General features: G+C 44.6%; 1 protein-coding gene across 3 annotated transcripts in view; it reads right to left on the reverse strand.

Moving 5' to 3' along the window:
• Positions 1-23,163, reverse strand: part of FAT3 (FAT atypical cadherin 3) — a 528,869-nt gene that overhangs the window by 73,132 nt on the left and 432,574 nt on the right. For all 3 annotated transcript variants that reach the window (XM_008149161.3, XM_028156960.2, XM_054725478.1), the window contains 4 exons: positions 15,164-19,237; positions 10,675-10,871; positions 9,488-9,641; positions 6,781-7,014 (listed from right to left, as the gene is read on the reverse strand). In XM_008149161.3, the coding sequence (XP_008147383.2) occupies positions 6,781-7,014; positions 9,488-9,641; positions 10,675-10,871; positions 15,164-19,237 (4,659 nt within the window). The remainder of the gene's footprint in view (positions 1-6,780; positions 7,015-9,487; positions 9,642-10,674; positions 10,872-15,163; positions 19,238-23,163) is intronic.

Here is a 23,163-nt window from a genome sequence, read left to right on the forward strand (position 1 = left end):
TTCATTTGTGCTATGACTGTAAACCCCTTGGGGGCAAGACTTTGTCGTAAGTTCCAAACTTATCTTAACATTTTTTTCTGAAGGACTGTATTCTTTAATTTCCTATTACCTCCAATTTTTCTTCTTTCTCTCTACACCAAATCTTCAGGCCACCTATTCTGTTTCTGTTCATACAGCACCTTCAGCTTGTGACCATGCTTGACATCTTGCCTAGCCTATCTTCCCAAAACTTAGAGAGTTCACATCTAAAATATCTCATTGTGTCTTTTTTAAAAAATTCATTTTTATTTTCAATTATAGTTGACATCAATATTATATTAGTTTCAGATGTATACCCCAATGATTAGACATTATATATCTTACTAAGTGATTATCCTGATAAATTTCATGCCCGTCTGACATGATATAGTTATTAGAATACTAGACGCCCGGTGCATGAAATTGTGCATGGGGGGGGGGCCCTCCCCTCAGCCCAGCCTGCACCCTCTCCAATCCAGGACCCCTTGGGGGATGTCCGACTGCCGGTTTAGGCCTGATCCCTAAACCGGAAGTCGGACATCCCTCTCACAATCCAGAACTGCTGGCTCCTAACTGCTCACCTGCTTGTCTGTCTGATCATCCCTAACTGACCCCCTGCCAGCCTGATCACCCCTAACTGCCCCCCTGGCTGGCCTGATAACCCCCAACCACCTCTGCCTGCTGGCCTGATAGCCCCTTACTGCCCCCTCCCCTTCTTGCCTGGTTGCCCCTAACTGTCCCCCCTGCTGGCCTGGTCGCCCCCAACTGCCCCCCCCCCGCCCCCGTTGGCCTGGTCACCCCTCACTGCCCCCCTCTGCCAGCCTGGTCACCCCTCACTACCCTCCCGCCAGCCTGGTCACCCCAAACTGCCCCCCTCTGCCAGCCTGGTGGTCCCCAACTGTCCCCCCTGCTGGCCTGGTCACCCTACACAGCCTGCTGTTCAGTTGTTGCATGAGGGCATTCTGACAATTTGCATATTACCCTTTTATTAGTATAGATTATTGACTATATTCCTTATGCTTTCCCTATGCTGTACTTTACCTCCCCATGACTCACAGACACAGAGAAAATTCTGCTCCTTCCTTTAAATCCCAAAGCCACCACTCTAATTTTGGCCCTTGTGATCTTCCTCAACCCTCTTCTACAAGATTTTCTTACCCACATTTTAGAGGCTTCTATCAGATTCACATTTCTAAAACCTAGGGTTGATGATGTCTTTTCTTTTCTTTCATTAAATATTTTTAATTGATTTTTATTTTTATTTATTTTTAAATATATTTTATTGATTTTTTTACAGAGAGGTAGGGAGAGGGACAGAGAGTTAGAAACATCAATGAGAGAGAAACATCCATCAGCTGCCTCCTGCACGCCCCCTACTGGGGATGTGCCCGCAACCAAGGTACGTGCCCTTGACTGGAATCGAACCTGGGACCCTTGAGTCCGCAGGCCGACGCTCTCTCCACTGAGCCAAACCGGTTAGGGCTAATTGATTTTTAGAAAGAGAAGAAGGGAGAGGGAGAGAGAGAAACATCAATGTGATAATGAAACATCAATTGGCTGCCTCCTGCATGCGTCCCCCATGGGGATTGAGCCTACAACTTGGGCATGTGCCCTGACTGGAAATTGAACCAGCAACCTTTCAATGCACAGGATGATGCCCAACCAACTGAGGCACATGAGCCAGAGTGATTTCTTTTCAACCTTGTTTTAAGTACATGATTCCCTTCATGAACCACCATCCTCAGTCCCCAGACTTTTTTCTCACCTCATTTACCTCTTTCATCCTGCATAACATGATACTCTCCATTTAGTTGGGTCCACCATTCCCAGCTTTATGACTTAAGTCTTCCTGAATGCCTTCCTATTGAAATCCTGGGAGCTCTGCCTTTTAGTAATGTATGTGTGTTCCTGACTCATGCCCTTCTCTACTGCATATTACTCAAGGCCTGTCACTGCTTGTTCCTCATCTGTGCAAATCTTGCAGCTCCTTCTGTGGCACCTACTACCTAGTTATTCATTAAATATCTGTTAAATTGAATGGAAAATAGCTGTAATGTGTGTTATGAGCCTCCAAGTTCCTCTGAAGCTCCTAAAGTAGTTCTGTTCCTTGAAGCAAACATTTTACAGGAAAGGAGTGAGTTGCTCATTGGAACATTTCTTTGCCTTATGTCTCTCATCCGTAAGAGGAGAACCATGTCTTACTGCATTTCAAATATCTGGAAATTGGACTCTCAATAAAACGTGGTCGATAGCATATTTTCCAGTGCAAGTTTACATTTTATTTTCATGTCATTTTGCCTAAAATGGTCACAGATTTTAGCTCTGAACTTTATCGCTTTATATTCCACTAGCGGCCCGGTGCAAAAGTTTGTGCATGGGTGGGGTCTCTCTGGGTGGTCTGCGGGGATCCGGCGGAAATCCACAGTCCAATGCCGTCTGTAGCTCCTACCTGCCGCTCCCGCTCATCCCGGTCTCACTGTGTCTGCTGCGGGCTTGCACTCAATCAGTCCGGATCGGGAGAGGCTCATGCTGCCACAGCAGTGCTCGCCAGCCATGAGCCCTGCATATGGCGCCCTCTCGAGGGGAGCGGTTTGTGGGATCAGGCTGAAACCAGCTCTCTGACGTCCCTTAAGGGGTCCCAAATTGTGAGAAGGTGCAGGCCAGGCTAAGGGACCCCACTGGTGCACTATTGGGCTGGAGAGGGACAGTGGGAGGGCTCCAGGGCGTGTCTGGCCCATCTTGCTCAGTCCCAATCAGCTGGACCCCAGCAGCAAGCTAACCTACCAGTCAGAGCATCTGCCCCCTGGTGGTCAGTGCACATCATAGTGAGCGGTTGAGCGGCCTTAGCATATCATTAGCATATTATGCTTTGATTGGTTGAACAGTTGACCGGTCACTGGACGACCGGACACTTAGCATATTAGGCTTTTATTATATAGGATTTGCTTGAGTAAAAAAATCCTCAAAAATTGGAACCTGGTAGACTAAATTGTAAGATATTAACCCAAAGAACAAACATCTCCTAATCTATACTGAAAAGATTGGGTTTTATAAATGCTAGGTTGTATCATGCCATCAGTTCATGGGATTGAAGATATTTCCATTTTTTAGGAAAACTAAGAACTTAATGCTAAAATCTAGACAATTGCCATGCTATTTCTTAGAACTCCTAAAATGAGTATTGAAATTATCTTGTCTGCCTTTGGTTTTATTTTATTCCTGACCTAGGCAGTTACTTTCAGGTAAAGGAATATGCTTACCAAAAGAAGTTTCATGAACCAAACAGCCCTATCATTTACACAAGTGCAGCCAATGTTCTTTATGAGAATCAAAACCAACCGATCAGCCTGGATGGATCTCAAGCATGATGCTGAATGGAAAAAAAAAAAAGCCAATCTCCAAAGGTTGCAAACTCTATGATTCCATTTAAATACAATTTTTGAAATAACAAAATCATGGATATGGAGACTAGCGATTGCAAGGGATTAGAGTCTAGAAAGGAAGTGCAGGGAAGAGGTGGGTGTGGCTATGAAGGGGTTAATTTGTTCTCCAGATAGCTTAGTTCTTTTATTTTTAAAAGCTTAATAAGTTCTACAAAAACTAGAAAAAAATGAGCCACAATCTGGTATCCTAAGCTGGAGCCCTGTGGTGGATGAATGTGGTGCTGGTTACACAAAGCTGCACAGGTGATAAAGTTACACAGAAACACACACACACACACACACACACACACACACACATCCAAATCTTATCATTTACTGCAGTTATGCAGGATGTTAACATTGGGGGAAAGTGCTGTATATATTTTTTTTTGTTGCAATTTCCTATGAACCTATAATTATTTCAAAATGAAAAGCTTTTTAAAAACCAGATATTTCCTTGTCACTTTAGAGAATAGGCCTTTGAGATCAGCAATAACATAAGCAGGTGAAGTGGGTGGGAGTAGGGAGGCTGAGAACTGCCGGATATGAAGGAGGCAGCTTTGATTTGGCTCCTCCCGCTGTGGGGCTGGGCACCTGGAATTGCTGAGGCTTCGGAGTGCTGTTGCTGTTTTTATGAAATGCCAGAAACTAAAGTTTTGATGTAAAAATGTCCTGACTTTCATTAACAACTAATTCAAACTTTTTGAACACTGTATACAAGCCATACTAAATATACGTGAGGGCTGGATTCAGCCTAATGCTTCCTGTGCAAAATTAGCTCCAGGCCAGAGGTTCAGTTTGACCCTGGGATGAATGTAGCCTCAGTACGCAGCTCCTGCTCCTCTGTGGTTCCTTATGAAAAACAAAGAAATGGGTGTTCCCAACAAAGTAAGAGCTCTTCTCTGGCCACTGCTGAAAATGGCAGGAGCCACCAGTGAAATTCTGGAGACTGTCGGTTTGATTACAGCTCAGAATCACGCAACCGCTACTGGCTTCTGACCCAGACCTTTACACCCACTTCCTTAGCATGGTGCCCGGGACAGAGCAGGCGCTCAGTTTGTGTTTTTTGGAAGTGTTAATTTGTTCTTCTCCAGATAGCTTAGTTCTTTTATTTTCAAAAGCTTTGTAAGTTCTACAAAAACTAAAAAATGAGCCACGATCTGGTATCCTAAGCTAGAGTTTTCCTGAGGCCCTGTGAATGCTATCTATACTAATAAAAGGGTAATATGCAAATTGGTCACGATGCCCTCACAGTAACAACCGAACAGCAGGCTGCATGGGGCGACCAGGCAGGCAGGGGGGTTAGTGAGGGATGACTTAATGACTGACCAGCAGACTGCGTGGAGCGACCAGGCCAGCAGGGGGGGCAGTGAGGGGTGACTAGGCCAGCAGTGGGGGCAGTGAGAGCCGACCAGGCTGGCAGAGGGGGACAGTGAGGGGTGATCAGGCAGGCAGGCAGGTGAGCATATAGGAGCCAGACGTCCCGGATTGTGAGAGGGACTGGGCCGAAACTGGCAGTTGGACATCCCCCAAGGGGTCCCGGATTGGAGAGGGTCCAGGCTGGGCTGAGGGGGGACCCCCCCCCCCCCCGTGCACAAATTTCATACACTGGGCCTCTAGTTTATACATAAGTGTCAGCAGCACTCACAACTTCTGCATCTATTTGACATTTAGTGCAAATGAGCAGAGGGAGGTGTTGATAAGGTCATTGTTCTGGTTTTGATCCTTTAAAGACTTTATCATCTCTGCCCTGCTTAAGGCTCAGAGTCTAGCCATCCTTTCTTCTCTGATTCCCAACTAGGACAGCCTACTCAGCAGAAGTAAAAAGGGGTGGGGCTAATAACTTATTCTTCACTACACCACATGGTGAGTCAGTAACATCGCCCCACCTTTCCGTCTGAAACATCACGTGCACTAATCAGACTCTTTCTGTCTCAGTCTCTAGTAGAGAGAGCGCAGCACCCCCAATTCCTTCATGAAGAAAAGGAGTAGAAAAATCCCAATTTCCTACAACTGGAATTTTAATTCAATTTCATTTTAATTAAAATGTATTAACTTTTTGCACTTGGATGTCGAGTGTGACTCGACACTGTTAGCATTAGAATAAAGGAATCTAGAAAAAATCAAGCAAGTGCAAAGGGTTAAACCTTAAAATTTCATCTATGGCCCAATTACACATTGTCAAAGTCAAATTGAAATAATGAAAAGATTCATTTGAATGATTTCTGTCCTCTTTCCCCCCGCCCCTCCTAAAAAAAAAAGTCTGCTAATGAGAGTACAGAGAATGCTTTCTAATCTTCCTTTAAAAAAGAGCATTTGTAGGTATTGCATAATTATAAGTAAACAAGAGTCTTTTCCTATTTATCATTTTTTATCAAGCTTTATAATATGTGGATTTTAAAGGATTGGTTCTCAGCCTAGAAAATTATGCCAATGAGGTAAGAGCAATAATTTAAAGAGTAGCCACTAATTTCTCTAAGGGGACATATGCAAAGACCCTGGACTTTACATCTGTTTTCAACTAATTATTCTGTATTTACTTTTCCATTAGTCCAGTAATTTTTCTTTCAATTCAGAATTAAGCAATAAGACACTGAATTACATAAAGGCCTGTTTAGCATAGCAGACACACCCCATCATTCCCTAGTCCTCTGATTTACAGCTATTAAAATGCTAACCAAGAGGCTGTCTATATGCCCTTTAGTATTTATATTCCATCATGCAGTCACCTCAGTAACCTATTCATTCTCAGAAGGACTACCTGGCAATTAACTCCAGTCTTTTCCAACTCACCATCTCATTATGTAAAGTGGTTTTGAACATAAACTTTATTAGCAACTTTCATTCTAATTTCTTCTTATTTTACCTACGCTCAGCCTGCCTGGAAATGTCAGTTTATATGTGACCAAAATGTTCTGGAAAATGGCAGTTTAAAACAGTCTGCACTGGACAGGCAGCGCATTTCGTAATTGGTCTTTGCACTATGGGGCACTAGCATAAATTGAGATTGTCATGTCTCAGCTGAAGCATGTGATGCAATTTTTTACAGAGATGGAAATGAATTCTCCCTGCCACACAATACGGCATTTTAAACTACGTTCAGGAGGAACGAGCAAGTAAGGAAGCTGTTACTTTTATTCTAAAGATTAAAAAAAAAAATTCAAAATTCTTGGTTAAAAGGTAAAGGAACTCACAGTATCAGAAGAGCTGAAATGTGGTTCAGTGTACACGTTCTTGGTAAGGAACCAGAGTGGGCTGATGAGACTATTGGGAAAGAAAGCACCCGAAAATGTGTTGAATCCCTGGACAGGGAGACCTCCCATCGGTGCGACTGACTTACCAATGTCGGGATCCACGGCTTGAACTCTGGTCAACAGAGCCTTCGTGGCCGTGTTCTCATAGACACAGGCGTGGTAGTGGTCGGAAGAAAACACAGGGGGGTTATCGTTCACGTCTTCCAGGATCAAGTGGATGTCAGATTGGCAGAACCTGCCACCCCCGTCGGTGGCCCTGGCGACCAGGTTGTACGCAGGGACTCTCTCCCGGTCCAGCGGTGACGAAGTTTTTAACTGGCCTGTGAAAAGAAATAGCCTGCCTTTTCAAAAATTGTCTAAATTCTCTGAAAAGCAGAGAATTTATATAAAGAATTCTATAAAGAATCCCAAGAGGAAGCACCAATGATATTGGGCTTAAGTGTCTCATAATTTTGAAAAATAGAAAAAATACGACTGAAAGCATCAGGGAAAAAATTCTGTGATTTTGGATGCAACAACAAACCAACGGCAGGGCCTTCAAATTAATTAATGCCACTGTGAAACCTCTGGGATCGGGGGTTCCTCCTTTTGGCCACATGGAGAAGCTCTGTGGCTCCTTCGACTTCCCCAGCTACGTCTCTGGGTTCCTGCTGTCTCCAGAGAAAGCACAGAGAATGGGCCAGGGTCTGAGTTCTCTGATAGTCAATCATGTCAATAACCTGTAGACCCAGAAGGGGCAGGCAGTCTCTCTGCTTCCTGTTACTCCACATCTTTTGGCCCATCTTTTAGAGGAAAACAAACAATCCCAACAGAGGCTGGTGATAGCACAAAGACAACTTGAAGGAGTCCTACTGTGCCAGGTGAATCCTGCTAGCTGGACTGTGCAAGGGCCCATGGTTGGTGGGGAGGGTTTCCGGTGGAGAAATATTTGGGGAGCTCAGAGAAGCAGCTATTAGCAACCAACATGGAGGTAGGGTATGTATTTCAACCACTGGGTGAGCTGTACTGGTGCTGGGTGTCAGCCTCCCCCCCCACCCCCCCGGCCTGGAGATTCTGTGGTTGTTATTTAGAATTTAATAGTTAAGCATCAGGACATGAATAAATGCTATTTGGTGTCAAGTATGACTCATGAAGTATTATTATGCTTAAATAAAATGAGCGGGCGTTATGTGGACCATGCCGGCCCGACTCATAAAGCAGTCCCTCCCATGGCTTCCTTGCGCCAGCCAGTTCTCAAACATAGGTTAGATCAATCCCCTCTCCTATTCCAAAACCGTCAGTTTTTTGGTTGGGCATTCAAGACCCTCCGTGATGTGGCTGAAAGTTATTTTCCCCAGCACTTTGGTCACAAACCACTCCACAGCTCCTCTCACCAGTGGCAGTGCTGTCCGTGGCATTCCCTAGATGGGCCTCGCCCTCTGCTCCGGCTGCCCCTGCAGGGTCCTGTCTTACTTACTTACTAGGATCCTGGCTCCGTTCAAATGTCAGCTCTTCTTTAAAACAGTTCCCTCTTTCCTCTCAGTAGAATATTAACTACTTCTTCCCCTGAGCCCAGATATATCTCCCCTGATATCTCTCCTGGGTCACTCATTTCATTCTGTCTATTATTATTATTATTAGCTTACTGGTCTGTCTTCCTCACTTGACATGCTTTGTTTTGTTCATCTTGGAGTCTACCACAAATATGCCATAAGTCCTTTTATGTGGACTAGCTACCCAATAAGTGTTAGCTATTGGATACACAAACACCAGGCACATATGGACAAGCAGTATATTTTTAAGTAGCTCAGTGCTTCCAAGTAGAATAAAGGTGCTGTGGGAGTGAGCAAGGAGGAACCACTCCCTCTTGGAGTCTCAATATTTTGTGGTTCAATAGGACCAAGACAACACTGGAAACATGCAAGTTGTTCCATCTTTATTCTTCATTTACAAATTTCCCGAAGATGAACCATCCAGTGCACAACACTGAAATAATTTACCTCCATAGAAAATGTCTTTTCCATTAGCCCTGGCCTTCAGTGCAGGCATCTGCTGTGGCGTACATAACCTTTCACTTTATACATTTTACCTGAATGTGTAAGCAAATCTGAGGGCTCATAACTTTGGAGACAGGAATGTTTAATGAAAACCAGACAAGTGTGTTAATAAGCATCGGGAAGGGACCCAAAAGGGATTTCAAGAGGGAAAACTCTCTTTACTGTGCATTGCTGTCTGGTTTGCATGGCAACTTGTGTTTCTGATGTAATTCTGTTTAAACTCTTTGTAGGGCAGATGCTTTAACTCAATGACTATGAGAAACAGGAGAAGCAAGTAGACCTGTCTGATTTACTTGATGCTCATAAATGTAAGTCAGTCAGAGCAAGTTTATAAGCCAAATAAAGTTTGTGTGCTCCAGAGCACCCATCTTCAGATACTATGCACAATTAGGTGTTTTTTTTTTAAAGAATAGTTTATTAATTTTTAGAAAGTAAGGGAGAGGGAGAGACAGAGAAACATCGATGTGAGAGCACACCATTGCTAGGCTGCCTCCTGCACGTCCCCTACCAAAACCCAAGCATGTGCCCTTGACCAAGAATTGAACCTGCAACCTACTGATGCACAGGATGATGCCCAATACACGGAGCCACACCAACCAGAGCATGTACAATTAGTATTTCTTAGAGCCCAAGATAGCCAGGCTTCATCTAAAGGCTCTTGTATATTAGTTAGGCACTGTTGATGAGACCATATGAGAGCTTAACTTCTCTCCTGGATTAACAATGGTATTTATCCAAAGAATAAATGTCACCTTACCACTTTCCGGATCTAGAAAAAATTCACTGTGTCCAGATCCATAGAGTGAGTATCGTATATCTCCATTGGATCCAATATCGGCATCCTGGGCAGTGACCTTCAGGATGATTTTATTTGAGGGAATGTCTTCGGGAAATAATGCTGTGTATGCCACCTAGTCAAAGGTAAAGAAACATAATCAAATCATCAGTATTTGTGGGGCAACTGCCATAGTGAGCATGCATTCAAATAATTTAGATGCATTCACATAATTTAGCTTCAGCTATTTTTTTTTCCTGTATCATAGAACCATCTTATAATATATGATAAAACATGGTATGTCTCTTGCCCTGCCCCTCCCATGCTCACTCATTCAACAAATACTGATTGAGCACTACTATGTGCTAGGTGCTACTTGGATTCTAGGAGTACAGTGTTGAGTAAAACAGACAAAAAAATCCCTGCCCCTGTGCAGCCATGACGCAGGTCTCCTGTTGATCACGGTCCTCTTTCTGTTAAGCACCAGTGAATCCCTGGGACCCTTCAACTTTTTAAAAAGCCACTCCTAGCATTTGGCATTAGTACGAGAGATTAAGTCTATTTGCATTTTTTCTAAGCTACAGAACACCAATATTGTCTCTGGGCCCAGATGGTGATTAAAAGAAGAAAGGTAAATGAATAGGGATTTAATTTCAGTCAGAAGAAAACAAAACCTAGTACTGGCTCCTTGCACTGACTGTCATGTTTGGTACGTGATAGAAAAGCTACCTCATGACGAGCTTGGAGATCTGGGTTCATTGTTAACATGGCCATGAACCAGCTGTGTAAACTTACCAAAAAAAAAAAAAGTAATTTATGCTTTTGAGGGGTCCATTTCTCTTTTAGGAAATCAATGACTTAGACAGAACAGACCTCTAAGGTCCTTCATGATTCCTTTAAAATTATTTAATTTCAGGACTCATGGTTTTGTTTTTGTGGGCAAAATTATGTTCCTGATTCGTGCTACCTCCTCTATTCTTTCCATGTTTATAATATTTCATCCCAGACTCCAACTCCTAGCCTCTTATATCCAATTGGAGCTCACTAATTAAGCAGGTCAGAGCAGAAATTAGCTTGGCCTTAAGCAGAGAAGGGAAATGGGTCTTGATTTAATTTTAGAGAAGCAGAGTAAAAGGGAGCAATATATCTGCTATAGGCACAAATCTTACCTGATCACACACTGGGCTGTTGTCATTCACATCGCTGACAGTCACTTCCACCATGGCCTGTGTGACAAAGAGCCCGTCGGTGGCCGTGATATTGAGGAAGTAAGCGTCTTGTTCTTCCCTGTCTAGAGGTCTCTTCACATAGACCTTCCACTCACTCTGCACCAGCCCCAGGGCAAATCTTCCTCGGGGATTCCCTCCTGCAGTAAAAAAAAAAAAAAAAGTTGTTGGAGCTGTGCAGTAACAGTGAGAGGCCAGTGTAGGGTCATCCAGGTGCCCCGTAAATTATACCATTTATGATACTGAATAACAATTGATTCTCACTTCCTTTTGATTCTTGTGCAAGAAAGCCTGATATTTATATGCTTGGCTTGTGTGGAAAGTAAAACAATAACTTTCAAGAGAATAAAATGCACTCAGAGAAGCCGGAGGTGAGCTCTTGTTTAGTTCCCCTTAAGGACAATCAAATTCAAACTGTGAACAATCAATCCTCTTCTCAGGATGATACAACCGTCTTTCCACTTTGTCTCAAGAGAGGATGTAATACACCGTAGCTCTTGTTACCAAGACAATTTCATTTGCTGTTGATAATCAAGGCAAGGCAGTCAGTTCTATTGAAGAACCTTTTGTAATTTATGGGGGTGACATTGGTTAATAAAATTATGTAGGTTTCAGGCCCACAATTCTATAATACATCATCTGCATATTGTATTGTGTGTTCACACCCCAAGTCAAGTCTCCTTCTATCACCATTTATTCCCCCTACACCCTCTCCTACCTTCTCAACCTCCCCGATTCCCTCTAGTAATCACCATACTATTGTCTGTGTCTATGAGTTTAATTTTTTTCTTAAGCCCTTCACCTTTTTCACACAGCTACCCAACCTCTCTCTCCTCTCCTCTGACAGCTGTCAGTCTGTTCTCCATATCTATGAGTCTGTTTCTACTTTGTTTGTTAATTTTGTTCATTAGAATCCACATATAAGTGAAATCCTATGGTACTTGTCTTTCTCTGACTGGCTTATTTCACTTAGCACAATACTCTCCAGGTCCATCCATGCTGTCACAAAAGATAAGCTGCTTCTTCTTCTTCTTCTTTTTTTTTTTTTTACAGCTGGGTAGTATTCCACTGTGTGAATGTACCACAGCTTTTTTATCCACTCATCTCCTGATGAGCACTTGAGCTGCTTCCAAATCTTGGCTATCTATATATATAAAAGCCTAAGCGACCATCTCAACCAAACAAACTACCAAACAGGCTGCATGGGGTGACTAGGCCGGCAGGGGGGTTAGTGAGGGGAGACCAAACAACCGAACAGCAGGCTGCATGGGGCAACCAGGCCAGCAAGGGGGGGGGGGCAGTGAGGGACGACCAGGCTGGTGGGGGGGGCAGTTGGGGGTGATCAGGACAGCAGGGGGGAAAGTTAGGGGTGATCAGGCAGGCAGGCAGGTGAGCAGTTAGGAGCCAGTGGTACCGGATTGTGAGAGGGATGTCCAACTGCTGGTTTAGGGGATCGGGCCTAAATCAGCAGTCAGACATCCCCCGAGGAGTCCTGGATTGGAGAGGGTGCAGGCTGGGCTGAGGGGATTCTCCCTCCCCCCACCCCCCATGCACAAATTTTGTGCACCTGCCCCTAGTTATAAATAACACTGCAATGGACATGGGGGTGCATATATTCGTTTGAATTAGTGTTTTGGGTTTCTGCTTTTAAGGAATCTTTTCATGAAAGATTTGTCATACAGCTGTACTCTCCCTATAAGGATGGGGTTTTGGGGAGAGAAGTTTGTATGACAGAGGAAGACCCATTAGTATTAAAGGGCCCTAATGAGGGGTCATTGAAGGTGCAGTTCAAAGATAAGCACTACAATTAGATCACATTTATCAGAGCAAAGCTGGGGAAAGCGGAAGAAAAGGAGAAGAGGTGAAGTGGAACAGCTTTTGATGACGCTGAGACACTGACCGTGGGCCCAGCAATACTGCTTCCAGCATCACTGAATTGCACGGTGACCACAGTGGCTTGCAGAAGACGGGAACAGGAGGGAAGAAAACTACTTGACCTTCCTATCCCAAAGAGGAAAGTAATGTCACTTCAAACTTGGAGGAAGACTGAACTAGACAACTGGCAAGGAGCCTGGAATTCAGTGAAATCATCACTGTTTCTCTGGTTGAGCCATTTAACAAGTATTTATCACCTGCTCTGGGCCAGACTCGGCTCCAGGCCGTGGTGCCACAGCAGTGGACAAAACTGACCCAAATCTCTCCCAGTGGAACTCGCGTTCTAGTGGGGAAGACTAACAGTAAACAAGTAAGTAAGGAACATACTGCATCCTGGCTGCTACTGCACTGAAAAGGTGGAGCCAACACGCCTTCTTACAATGAACCTTTGAAAGAGCCCAGGGCACAGCTCCTGGTCCTGCAAAGGGGATGGAGTGGGAAGGGTGGCATTTTGAGAGCCAGCCTGCACACTGGATTATAAGGCATGGTGGGGGGTGGGATCAGTCCAGGGGTCTCAGGGTGTGGGGCTAACACAGGATGAATGGACTATACTAGGCAGACAGTGCAGAAAAGGACAGGGGTGCACATTCCTGGGCTTTTGCTGGGAGTGACTGTGCCTCCCTCCCCCACCCCTCAGGAGACACGTGTCAATGTCTGAAGACATTTTTGAATGTCACATCCGGGGTTGTGAGGTGGAGCTACTGGAACCTATTGGGTAGAGGCCAGAGACACTGCTAATCATCCTGCAAGGCACAGAACTGCCACCCATGACAAAGTCGCATCTGCCCAGAATGTCAAGGGTCCAGGGTGAGAAATCTGCTCCCGAGAGGCTCAGGGTCATCCCTGCGAGATCACTTTCCTCCATCACTGGCTAGGATTCCGTTAGACTGTGGTTGAATATTCAGCATGCACAAATTCAACCGAGCAGATGCTTTTGGTGCAGGCCCACACTGTTCTTTTGTTAAATAAAATGATTAATGGTCCTTCGTTAATCTGTGGAAGCACAGCCAAGTTGTGCTACATCAAGAGCAAAAGTTAAATCTCATTAAAATCAGTTGGTGGTTGGCACTGCTAACAGTAACAGTAGCTTTAAGCTACTCTGTTCTCATTACCTTGGTAAAGTTGATAGGATGGCCCCTTTAAATCTTCCATTCAGAGACAATGTATAAATAATTAAAGCTGAGTAACAGTTCTTCCAAATAGAAGAGTATCCCTTAGAATGCTTAAGAAGCTTTTTATCTGCAACTGAATGCAAATAAAATCAAAGTGATGCTTTACTCACCTATTTCTCTTTACCACTATTGCTCATGTCTTTACCGCAGAAACATACATTTTAATAAAAAGGAAGTCATCAGCTAAAGCATGAAATGCATAAATAGCTTTTAACAGAAAACATCAAGCAAACAGTTCCATGAAGAAGAAGAGTAACGTGGGGAAGTGTGGCAGTCGCCAGCACGGACGCATATGCCCTCCCGTGGATCTTATTCTGCAGTGATTAATTAACTTTCCCACCAACGCACTTAAGCAGATTCTGTGTCCTGGGGGCATTCTAATTAATTCATTTTTCACGGTGAATAATGTAGTTTTTCTAAAGGGAAACCACCTGACTACAAGTATTGATGGATTCTTTAAAATCTTTTGGCACTTTGCTTATGTTCTGCCTTTGAATGTCACAACATCAAAATGCTCGTTTTAAAACCCCAAAATAGTTTTAGGAAGACTGCTCCCACATCACCAACCCTCTCCTCTTCGGAGTTTAAGGCCAATCGCCCCCGGAAAGCTGCCCCTAATCAAGACACCCCTTCTTCATTCTGACATGAAATCCTCAGGCTCTCAGAGCAATGGTGACATACTTTGTGCCCTCTGGGTGACCTCATTTGTCTATCTTGGCTTTCCCATTGAACTGCTACTTACTATTTGGAAAGACAGGAAAGGGATCCAAGAAAAATGAGCTGTCAGGAGAAATATCGTTGGCTTAGGGTTATAACATTATTTTATTTTTTTTAGCAGAAGGTCAAACCTGGCTCTCTAATTTGTAAATGTGAACGTATATGCGTTTTCATTATCAGAGGAAACTTGTAAGTGAAGCTTACAAGGGTCAAGCTATTTGCTTTTTTCCCCTTAAAAATGCAGGGAAAAGAATATATTAAAAATATATCTCTTATATATTTTTTAAAATAACAGCAAAAAAGAGCTGTTGTTTTCATTTCTTCAGCTGAGAAGTTTGGCTGGACTCCATTTGCAATGATAGAAAGTGACTCAAGGCCTGGGTACCGATCTGGGTAATCAGTCGCAGACAAACCAATGAACGCCAAATTAAGGCTGAGTGAGGAACTACCAACAACCGTATCTATTCAGATCTCTTTCTCAGCCCCAGGGCATCAATACTTGTAACCCCTCATCTGGTCTTCCTTCTTCTCTCCTCCTCTCACTGCTTGCCACCTTCCATCTCTAGAAGGCAGAGCCCAAAGTGAAAACCAAGGGTGGTAAGACTGACCTGTAATGTGGTAGCTCACTTGGCGATTAATGTCGGAAGTGTCTCTGTCCCACGTGCTGAGGACGGCTACCACCTCGCCCGGAGGGTCGCTCTCCTTCACATTCCCTTGGTACACCTCATGGGCAAAGACGGGTGCGTTGTCATTTATATCTGTCACCCTGACAGAGACCAAAGCCGTGGCAGAAAGAGAGAAGGCCTCCCCAAGGTCGGACGCCACCACGGAGAAGGTGAATGAGGGGTCTGTCTCGTGATCCAGGTCCTTCAAGGTACTGATCCAGCCGGTGTTGCTGTCAATATTGAACGCTTCCATTACCTTTTCGGGCTGGGAATCCGAGTGCAGGGAGTATGTGACCTGCCCATTAGCTCCCCAATCCATATCGATGGCTCTCACCTGGGTGAGTTTGGTGCCGATAGGCATCCCTTCCATGATCATGGTCTCATAGCTTGACGTCTCAAAGACTGGCTTGTTGTCATTCAAATCCAACACCTTGATGTCCACGTCCGCAGTAAACACAATGTCTACCTTGTCTAGGGGTATCGTGGCTGCTACTTTAAAGTGGAACGCTGGGCTGACTTCATGGTCCAGGCGCTTGTCGAGCTTGATGGTGCCCGTGTCCTGTTCTATGACGAAGACACCCCCTTTGTTATTTTCTGGACGTTCCCCATTAACTGTGCTAAACTGGACACTCTGACTGGGCAAAATCCTTAGGGTGTCCACCGTGCTCCCAATGGCGGTATCTTCTGCAACGGTAAAAGAATACTGAGACTGGGTAAATGAAGGCAAGAACGTTTCAGGGGGCAAGACGTGGATGTAGACGGGGATGAGGGAGTGCTTCACTGGAATGCCCCCGTCGACTGCTTTGACAAAGAAGGACAGCACCGTGTTTCGCAACTGGTTGAAATTGCCCTTGGTGACCATCCAACCGTTGTCAGGGTCGATTTCCAGCAGGTCGGCCACAGAGACCGAGGCCTCGCTGTACAGGGAGTAAGTGATCCTTGAGTTGGCTCCATCGTCTGGATCCACGGCCTGCACCTGCGTGACCAAGTGGCCCCGTCCCACGTCTGCCCTGACGCTGGCCCTGTATTCCACCGTCATGAACTGGGGAGCATTGTCATTTTCATCCACGACGATCACCCTCACGGTGCAGAAAGTCGTTCTTCCCCCACCGTCCAGGGCCCTCAAAAAAACGCTGATGTCGCCTTCCAGAGGGTTTTCCCGGTCGAGCCTTTCTGTTGTAATGACCTGTCCATTGCTGTCTATGAGGAATCGGTCTTTAGCGAAGTCATTGATGATGGCATAGCTGATCTGCCCGTATGTCCCTGGGTCCCCATCTGTGGCTCGAACATGAATCACCTTTGTCCCAGCAGCCGCGTTCTCTCTAACCTCAGCTACATAGGTGCTTTGTGAAAAGGCGGGGCTGTACAGGTTAGCCCCCAGTACCCGAACATGCACCTGTGCGGTGCTCGTGAACAACCCGTCAGAGACCGACACATTGAGGCTGTACAGAGGCTCCATCCTCTGCTTGCGGTGGTTGGACAGTGTGATGACCCCGCTCTTGCTGTCCATCAGAAAGCTTGTCCGGTCGTTCCCAGACAAGATGTTGTATTCCAACCGGTCGAAGTCAGAGCTGTCTGCATCGGAGGCTTGCACACAGGTCACAAAATGGCCCCGGGGGGCTAACTCACTCACATAGGACTCGTAAATGAGCTGGTTAAAAACCGGAGGGTTGTCATTGACGTCTGAGATGTAGATATGAACCAGGACCTCACTGCTCAGCGACGGGAAACCGCTATCGGTTGCTCTGACTTTCAAAGTGCAGTGTTGCACCGACTCGTGGTCCAGCATCCTCGCCGTCAGGATTAAGCCGCTGGCGCTGTCTATGTGAAAATAATCGGTGCTGTTGTAAGTGTCCTGGACGATCTGATAATGAACCATTTTATTGTTTTCTGAGTCCACGTCAGTGGAAACAACTTGCAAAACAGGCGTCCCAATGAGAGATGCTTCTGTCAATGTGGTGTTGTATGCAAGCTGGTCAAAAACAGGGGCGTTGTCATTGACATCATTAACTAGCAAGTCAACGGTGACTTCAGCCCTGGCACCGGTAAGGGCATCACTGGCTCTTACTGTCAACTTGTAAACAGGTGTAACCTCGTAATCCAAAGGGCTAACGACTTTCAGGACGCCGGTGTCAAAGTCTATGTTAAATTGTTTATAAAGATCCCCATCGATAATGATGTATATGATGCCTTGGCCTTCTGGACTGGTGGCATTGATGCTTAGAATAGGGGTATCCATTCCGATGTCTTCGTTGATGGATGCTGTGTAGAAGGGCTTATCAAACACAGGCATTGCTTTGTTGACAATAGTGATGGGAAGTTCTACAGATGTGGACAAAGAAGGTTTTCCACCATCTTTGGCTAGGACGGTGACACCATACTCGATGTTGGACAGGTCAGAGTTGAATGCTTCTTTTAAAATAACATTCCCCGAATTAGGGTTAATTTCAAAGTGGCCATAGTCATCCTGTAGGACATAGGTCACTTCTCCATTTGCACCTTTGTCTTTGTCGATGGCTGTCACCCGGTAAATCGGAGTCCCAGGCTCCGCATCAACTTGCACAGCAGCATAGTAAGGGAGGCCCACGAAGACTGGAGAATTGTCATTTATATCTTCGATGCTGACTCTGACCACCACCCTGGCCACGCGCAAATGGTCCATCTCACGGCTGGCTTCCACTACCAGCTCGTATAGCTCCTGTTCCTCACGGTCGAAGGGGACTCCGGTGGTCTGGATGACTCCTGAGGTAGATTTTATCTTGAACTTATTTCCTGGGTTTAAGATGCTATATTTTAAGGGCTCATTAAGGCGATTTCCAATGGCATTGACAATAGCAACTTTGGTTATATTAGTGTTGTTCTCTGAGATTGAGGTGGAGTAAAAGCTTTGTGTGAAGTGCAGGCCGCTGTCCATGGCTTCTTTAACCGAGATGGTGACCATGGACGTGCTGTAGAACTTCCCGTCCGAAACCTTAACTATCAGCGCGTAGTGGTCTTTGGAGAGGTTGTTGTTTTTTATGGAGAGCACTCCAGTATTTGAGTCCATTACAAAGTGATCCACGCTGCCTTCCAGTAGGCTGTATGTCAGTTCGGGGGGCACCTCGGAGTCAGGGTCTGTGGCACTAACTTTCAGAACCTCCACTCCGATGTAGGTAGGTAGGAGCAGGACAGTCTCAAACACAGCCTGGGTGAAAACAGGCGGGTTATCATTCACATCGGTCACCTCTATGCTGACTTCAACGGGACTCTCTGCAGTCAGCTGGGGGCTGCCACTGTCTCTCACGTGCACGTGGAAATGGAAACGGGAGATGGTTTCATGGTCCAGGGTGGCAATCGTTCGGATGGCCCCTGTGCTGGAGTCCACCGTGAAGAACTTCTTGGCCGTGGACTCGACGATCTGATACACAAGCAGAGCATTCCGGTTGCTGTCGGCATCGGTGGCCCGAATTACCAGGGGGCTGTTATCTAGGCTCCTGACAATGCTATTCACTGGGGCAGCCTCACTCAGGCTGCCCGAATATTGAGAAAAGAGAAAAACGGGGGCATTATCATTTTCATCAACAATCTGAATATTGACGGAGACGTTGGAAGCCATTCCTGCCATGTTCGTGGCCTGTACGGTGAGCTGGTAAGAGGAAGTTCGCTCATAATCCAGTGCCTTCCGGGTAGTGATGACTCCCGAGTATGGATTTATGGTAAAGATCCCATCTACGTTTCCATCTTTGACGTCATAAATGAGGGTAGATTGACTAATCGCAGAGATCAGAATGACCGATGTTCCAATATCAACATTTTCATTTACTTCTGCTTGGTAGTCTTTGTGAACGAACTTGGGGTGAGAATTATCAGACATGGTGACAGAAATGCGCACAATTGCGGTGGCAGACATGGGCGGGGAACCCTGGTCGGTGACTTTGACTGACAAGACAAACTGACCCATGGTTGTCATGTCTGGTTCTTTGGAAATGGTGATGATGCCCAGGACTGGTTCGATCTTAAATGTGTTCCCAGTGTTCCCTACAATATGGAAATCAACGGGGAAACGAGTTACAATTGGATCATGTTTTGAACATTAACTTTTCATCTAAAGGCTACTTGACTGCAACATGGCGAGCAAAAAGCAGTTTTTCATAATCATTCCATCTCATTCTGAAATAAAACAAGAGACTTCTCTTTTAGTATTCAAAAGCAACTGAAATGAGTTTTCTGATAAAATTGTGAATTTCAGATCACTATCTTCTTAATCCAGGTTAACAACAACAACATAGCACTGTGTACACTAAACCTGGTGAATAAAAGCTTGTGCGAGAGACTTTTCTGTTTAAATTTTCTTATTCTCAGCCTGGTGAGAAGAGGACCAGACTGGGCTGGCACAGGCTCATGCCACTGGTGAAAAGGTATTTTCACCTAAACCATATTCTATGTTCCACGTTCCGAGGAGGAGGGCTGTAGAAGTTGTTTTAGAACACTACCACACAGTCATTTGGTTTCAGATTAACCTAAAGGTGAGCTTTACTACATGGAATTGGTATCATTCCATGCTATCCAAACCGCATTCATCTGAAACACTACTTTGGTGAGGGGGTTTTGCTCAGGCAAGGAGAATTCTTCCTTAATCACTGTTGGCTTTGTAAGTCATGAGGATTTTTTCTGACTAACCGATTCTCATTTTCCCACATCCCCAAACTCACACATGCACACACACAGACATCAAACTAGACCAATAAGGATAAGGCAGTTGCTCCAATCTGTAACCGTTCCAGTCGCCAAATATTTCAGAAGTTTCTGGCGAAGTAGGAAACTGCTGATCATCGGAACCGGCATCCAAACCAAAGACTGGAGATGTAACCCTTCTGAGACTGACAAACTGGTGCCCGCTTGGCCACCTCTGAAATGGGAAGGGCGGGGAACCTGGACACGGTGCAAGGTTAGAGCTCTGTCTCTGAAACGTGCAGGGATGAGGGGTTGGGACTGTTGAGGAAAACTAAAGAGAAGATCATGGGGAACACATAACTCGAAGAACGTAAAGAATGTAGTTCAAAAGTGGTGGGTGGTGTGGAGCAGCATCCTTCACCAAGTTGCTTTTGCTTCTCTCATCAGCCTCCCTAATGCTTCGCAAGGAACACAGATGCTTGTGTGTCGAGATTCGTTTAAATCCAAAGTTAATAATCTTGGTTATTCAATTATATTGGGGTTATTCTTTCTTTTTGAAGTACTGCAGTATGGCAGACACATGGAGAGTTTAAATGTCATCATTAAAGAAGGCAGTTATATAATGTGTCCATTGAAATATATAGCAAGCACAGCTGTATACATACTTCTTGCTTCATACTTACTAAATAAACTTTTCCATGTCTGCAAATGAAAAAGTCATGTCCCTATAAATCCGTTCCTGTAAGATGTTTGCTTATTTTTAAAGAGGAAGTAAATCTAACAAAGAGGTAAAGAATTTGATTCTAGCTCCCAAATGTTGGGATGATCTTACTTTGCCACCTAAACATGACCATCCTGTGATGACAACAAGTTCAATGATCTCATAAGCAAGCTTGCAGATTTTCAATAAGCACAACTGTGCAATTGAGTGGGAGTCCGACCTCTGATTCATAGATCCTCACAAGGAGGCAGCAATCATTTCACTTCAGCACCTCAGAGGAGAAAAATATAGACGTAGCTGAGCATTGGTTACCTTCCAGCAATGGCACCAGCATGCAACCCTGAAAGATGAATGCAAGAGAGCACACGGTGTCCCTCGGTGGAGTTTCCAGGTAAGTCCTTCCTCACTCTAGGCACAGCAGATTTCTACATGCCCAGCAAGATACCATGGCAGGGGCAAAGAGGAGCCAGCCTCTGACCTTGAGTAGACCTTCGTAACCCTGCTGTTACATGGTTGCTGGCTGCTCGTTACACGCCTGCTCATATGTCAGGTCCAAAGTGGGCTCTCTGCTCTTTTCCTCTTCAATGTACTGTCCTATATTCTTAGAGTCCACTCCTGCTTGTTCTCTCCTGCTACACTTAAATCCTTGGAAACCAACCTCTGCTTGTTTCTTTGGAGTCCACAGCTTCTTGTAGCCTTTCGGCAACTGGGCAAGAGCTGTGCTTATCTTACCATTATTTATCTAAACAGCACAGTACCTGGCACAAAGAAGGTGCTTGGTAAATATTTGTTCAGATTGATTGGGAGGAGAGATTTTAAAAGATTTTTAATTCTCTGTCTGTATATATCTTGGGATACAATACATCCCCATCCTAACTCAAATCTTAGTTCTGGTCTCCCCTGTACTGCCTGGTCTCAGAGCCACACACACACAAGCCACTGTTGGCGCCAGACATAAAACCCGAGTTAAACAGAGCTGCGGTCGCCAACCTTTCAGACCTCACGGACCACTGGTGGCCCGCGGACTACCAGTTTGTGACTGCTGAAATAGAGGACCAAAGCTCTGCACTAGAATTCTGCCTCAGTCCTTCAGGCCAAACTAAAAAGCTCCAGTAGTTACTTACAAACCAGGCAGGGGAGTGAATGCATGGCCCGCTAGACAATAGAGTAAAATCTTGCTCATCAGAGGGCTGTGAGAGAACTTAAAATGCACACTTCACACAACCACTTGACATTTGCTTCAAAATGCTGAAGCCTCCGGGATCCACCTCTCTCCTACCCTGATCTGGGAAGAAACTGGCCAGGTAGGACCAGTCCAGGTCAGTGTGGGCCTATCTATCTGTCTGTCCATGAAGGGGCCCAGCAACCACCTGAGATTTATTGTATCCATTGTAATTCTCATTAGCTTTGTACACATACAGTCAAAGGCTGTTTTTTGAGTTACCAATCATCCCTGTGGGTTTCTGGAAATTTAAGTGTTCTATATAAAAGGTGTTTTAAGGAAATAACTTTTCTCTCTAGTTTTAGTCAACTGTGAGAGAAATGACCAAGTGCTTTCTCTATGCACAGAACCAGGCTGTCCTCTGTGGAGGTTAAAAGATAAGGGAGACAGTCCTTTCAGCTAGATGGTAATTTCCTTTTAAATTACTCTTCAAGAACCTCCAATTTGGTTTACAAATGATCTGGCTATCTGAGAGGAGTATAATAGTAGCCTTCCTGACAAATATAAACAGCAAGTAGGCACTCAGACAAATGCTTAGACAAAGTCAAGTAAGGAAAGTAGACATAAAACCCTATACCTAAATGATTACAGTGACATGAAGCAATGTATATGCATGAATGAATATGGGGAAAATATATGTTAGGGGAAACTGTAGAAAGAATATAAAAAGTTATTGGAGTAGGTGACATTTTCTAGGATGTTACTGAAACATTGCTTTTCTAAAAAGAAGTTTCTCTACATATTATTTGTAGAACAAAAGAACAAGAATGAATAAACTAAGAGATATAAAATACCATCTTAAAAATTATTAATCTAGAAAAAGAAATGTGTGAATTCACTGGGGGCACCTGGCTGTTACAAACCAACGTATTTTACTCTATTTTATTTTTTGTATAGAGTTTAGCACTGACTTATGAAAAATGTGGATGCCTAATGCAGGCAATAATTTTAGATTGCAGGGATTTTTAAAGAAAGTTGTTGGCTTTTCATTTTCCACTATTTTTTAGTCCAAAACTGTCATTCTAGCATTCATATATTTGTTCCACCAATCACAAAAATGCTCCCCATTTACATCAAGGGAAAGAAGCTTTGCAGTGCTGGCAGGAGTGGAGACAGCGTCTGGCACGATGCGTGACAGACATAATGTTGCAGAACATTTTGGAAATATGTGGCTTGAATATTCCAAAGAAGAAGGAGAGGAAAAGGGAAAATAGAGTAGATTAAGGCTATTCATAATTTTTAGGTTCACAGTTCTATCCTTTCCTCTCCTTTGATAGAACATTTATGTCTTCTGTCATCAATTTTTTTTAGTGGTCCATCCTCAAACCATCAATAAACTATGGTCCT

The sequence above is a fragment of the Eptesicus fuscus genome, chromosome 13 (genome assembly GCF_027574615.1).
Source record: "Eptesicus fuscus isolate TK198812 chromosome 13, DD_ASM_mEF_20220401, whole genome shotgun sequence".
NCBI lineage: Eukaryota > Metazoa > Chordata > Mammalia > Chiroptera > Vespertilionidae > Eptesicus > Eptesicus fuscus.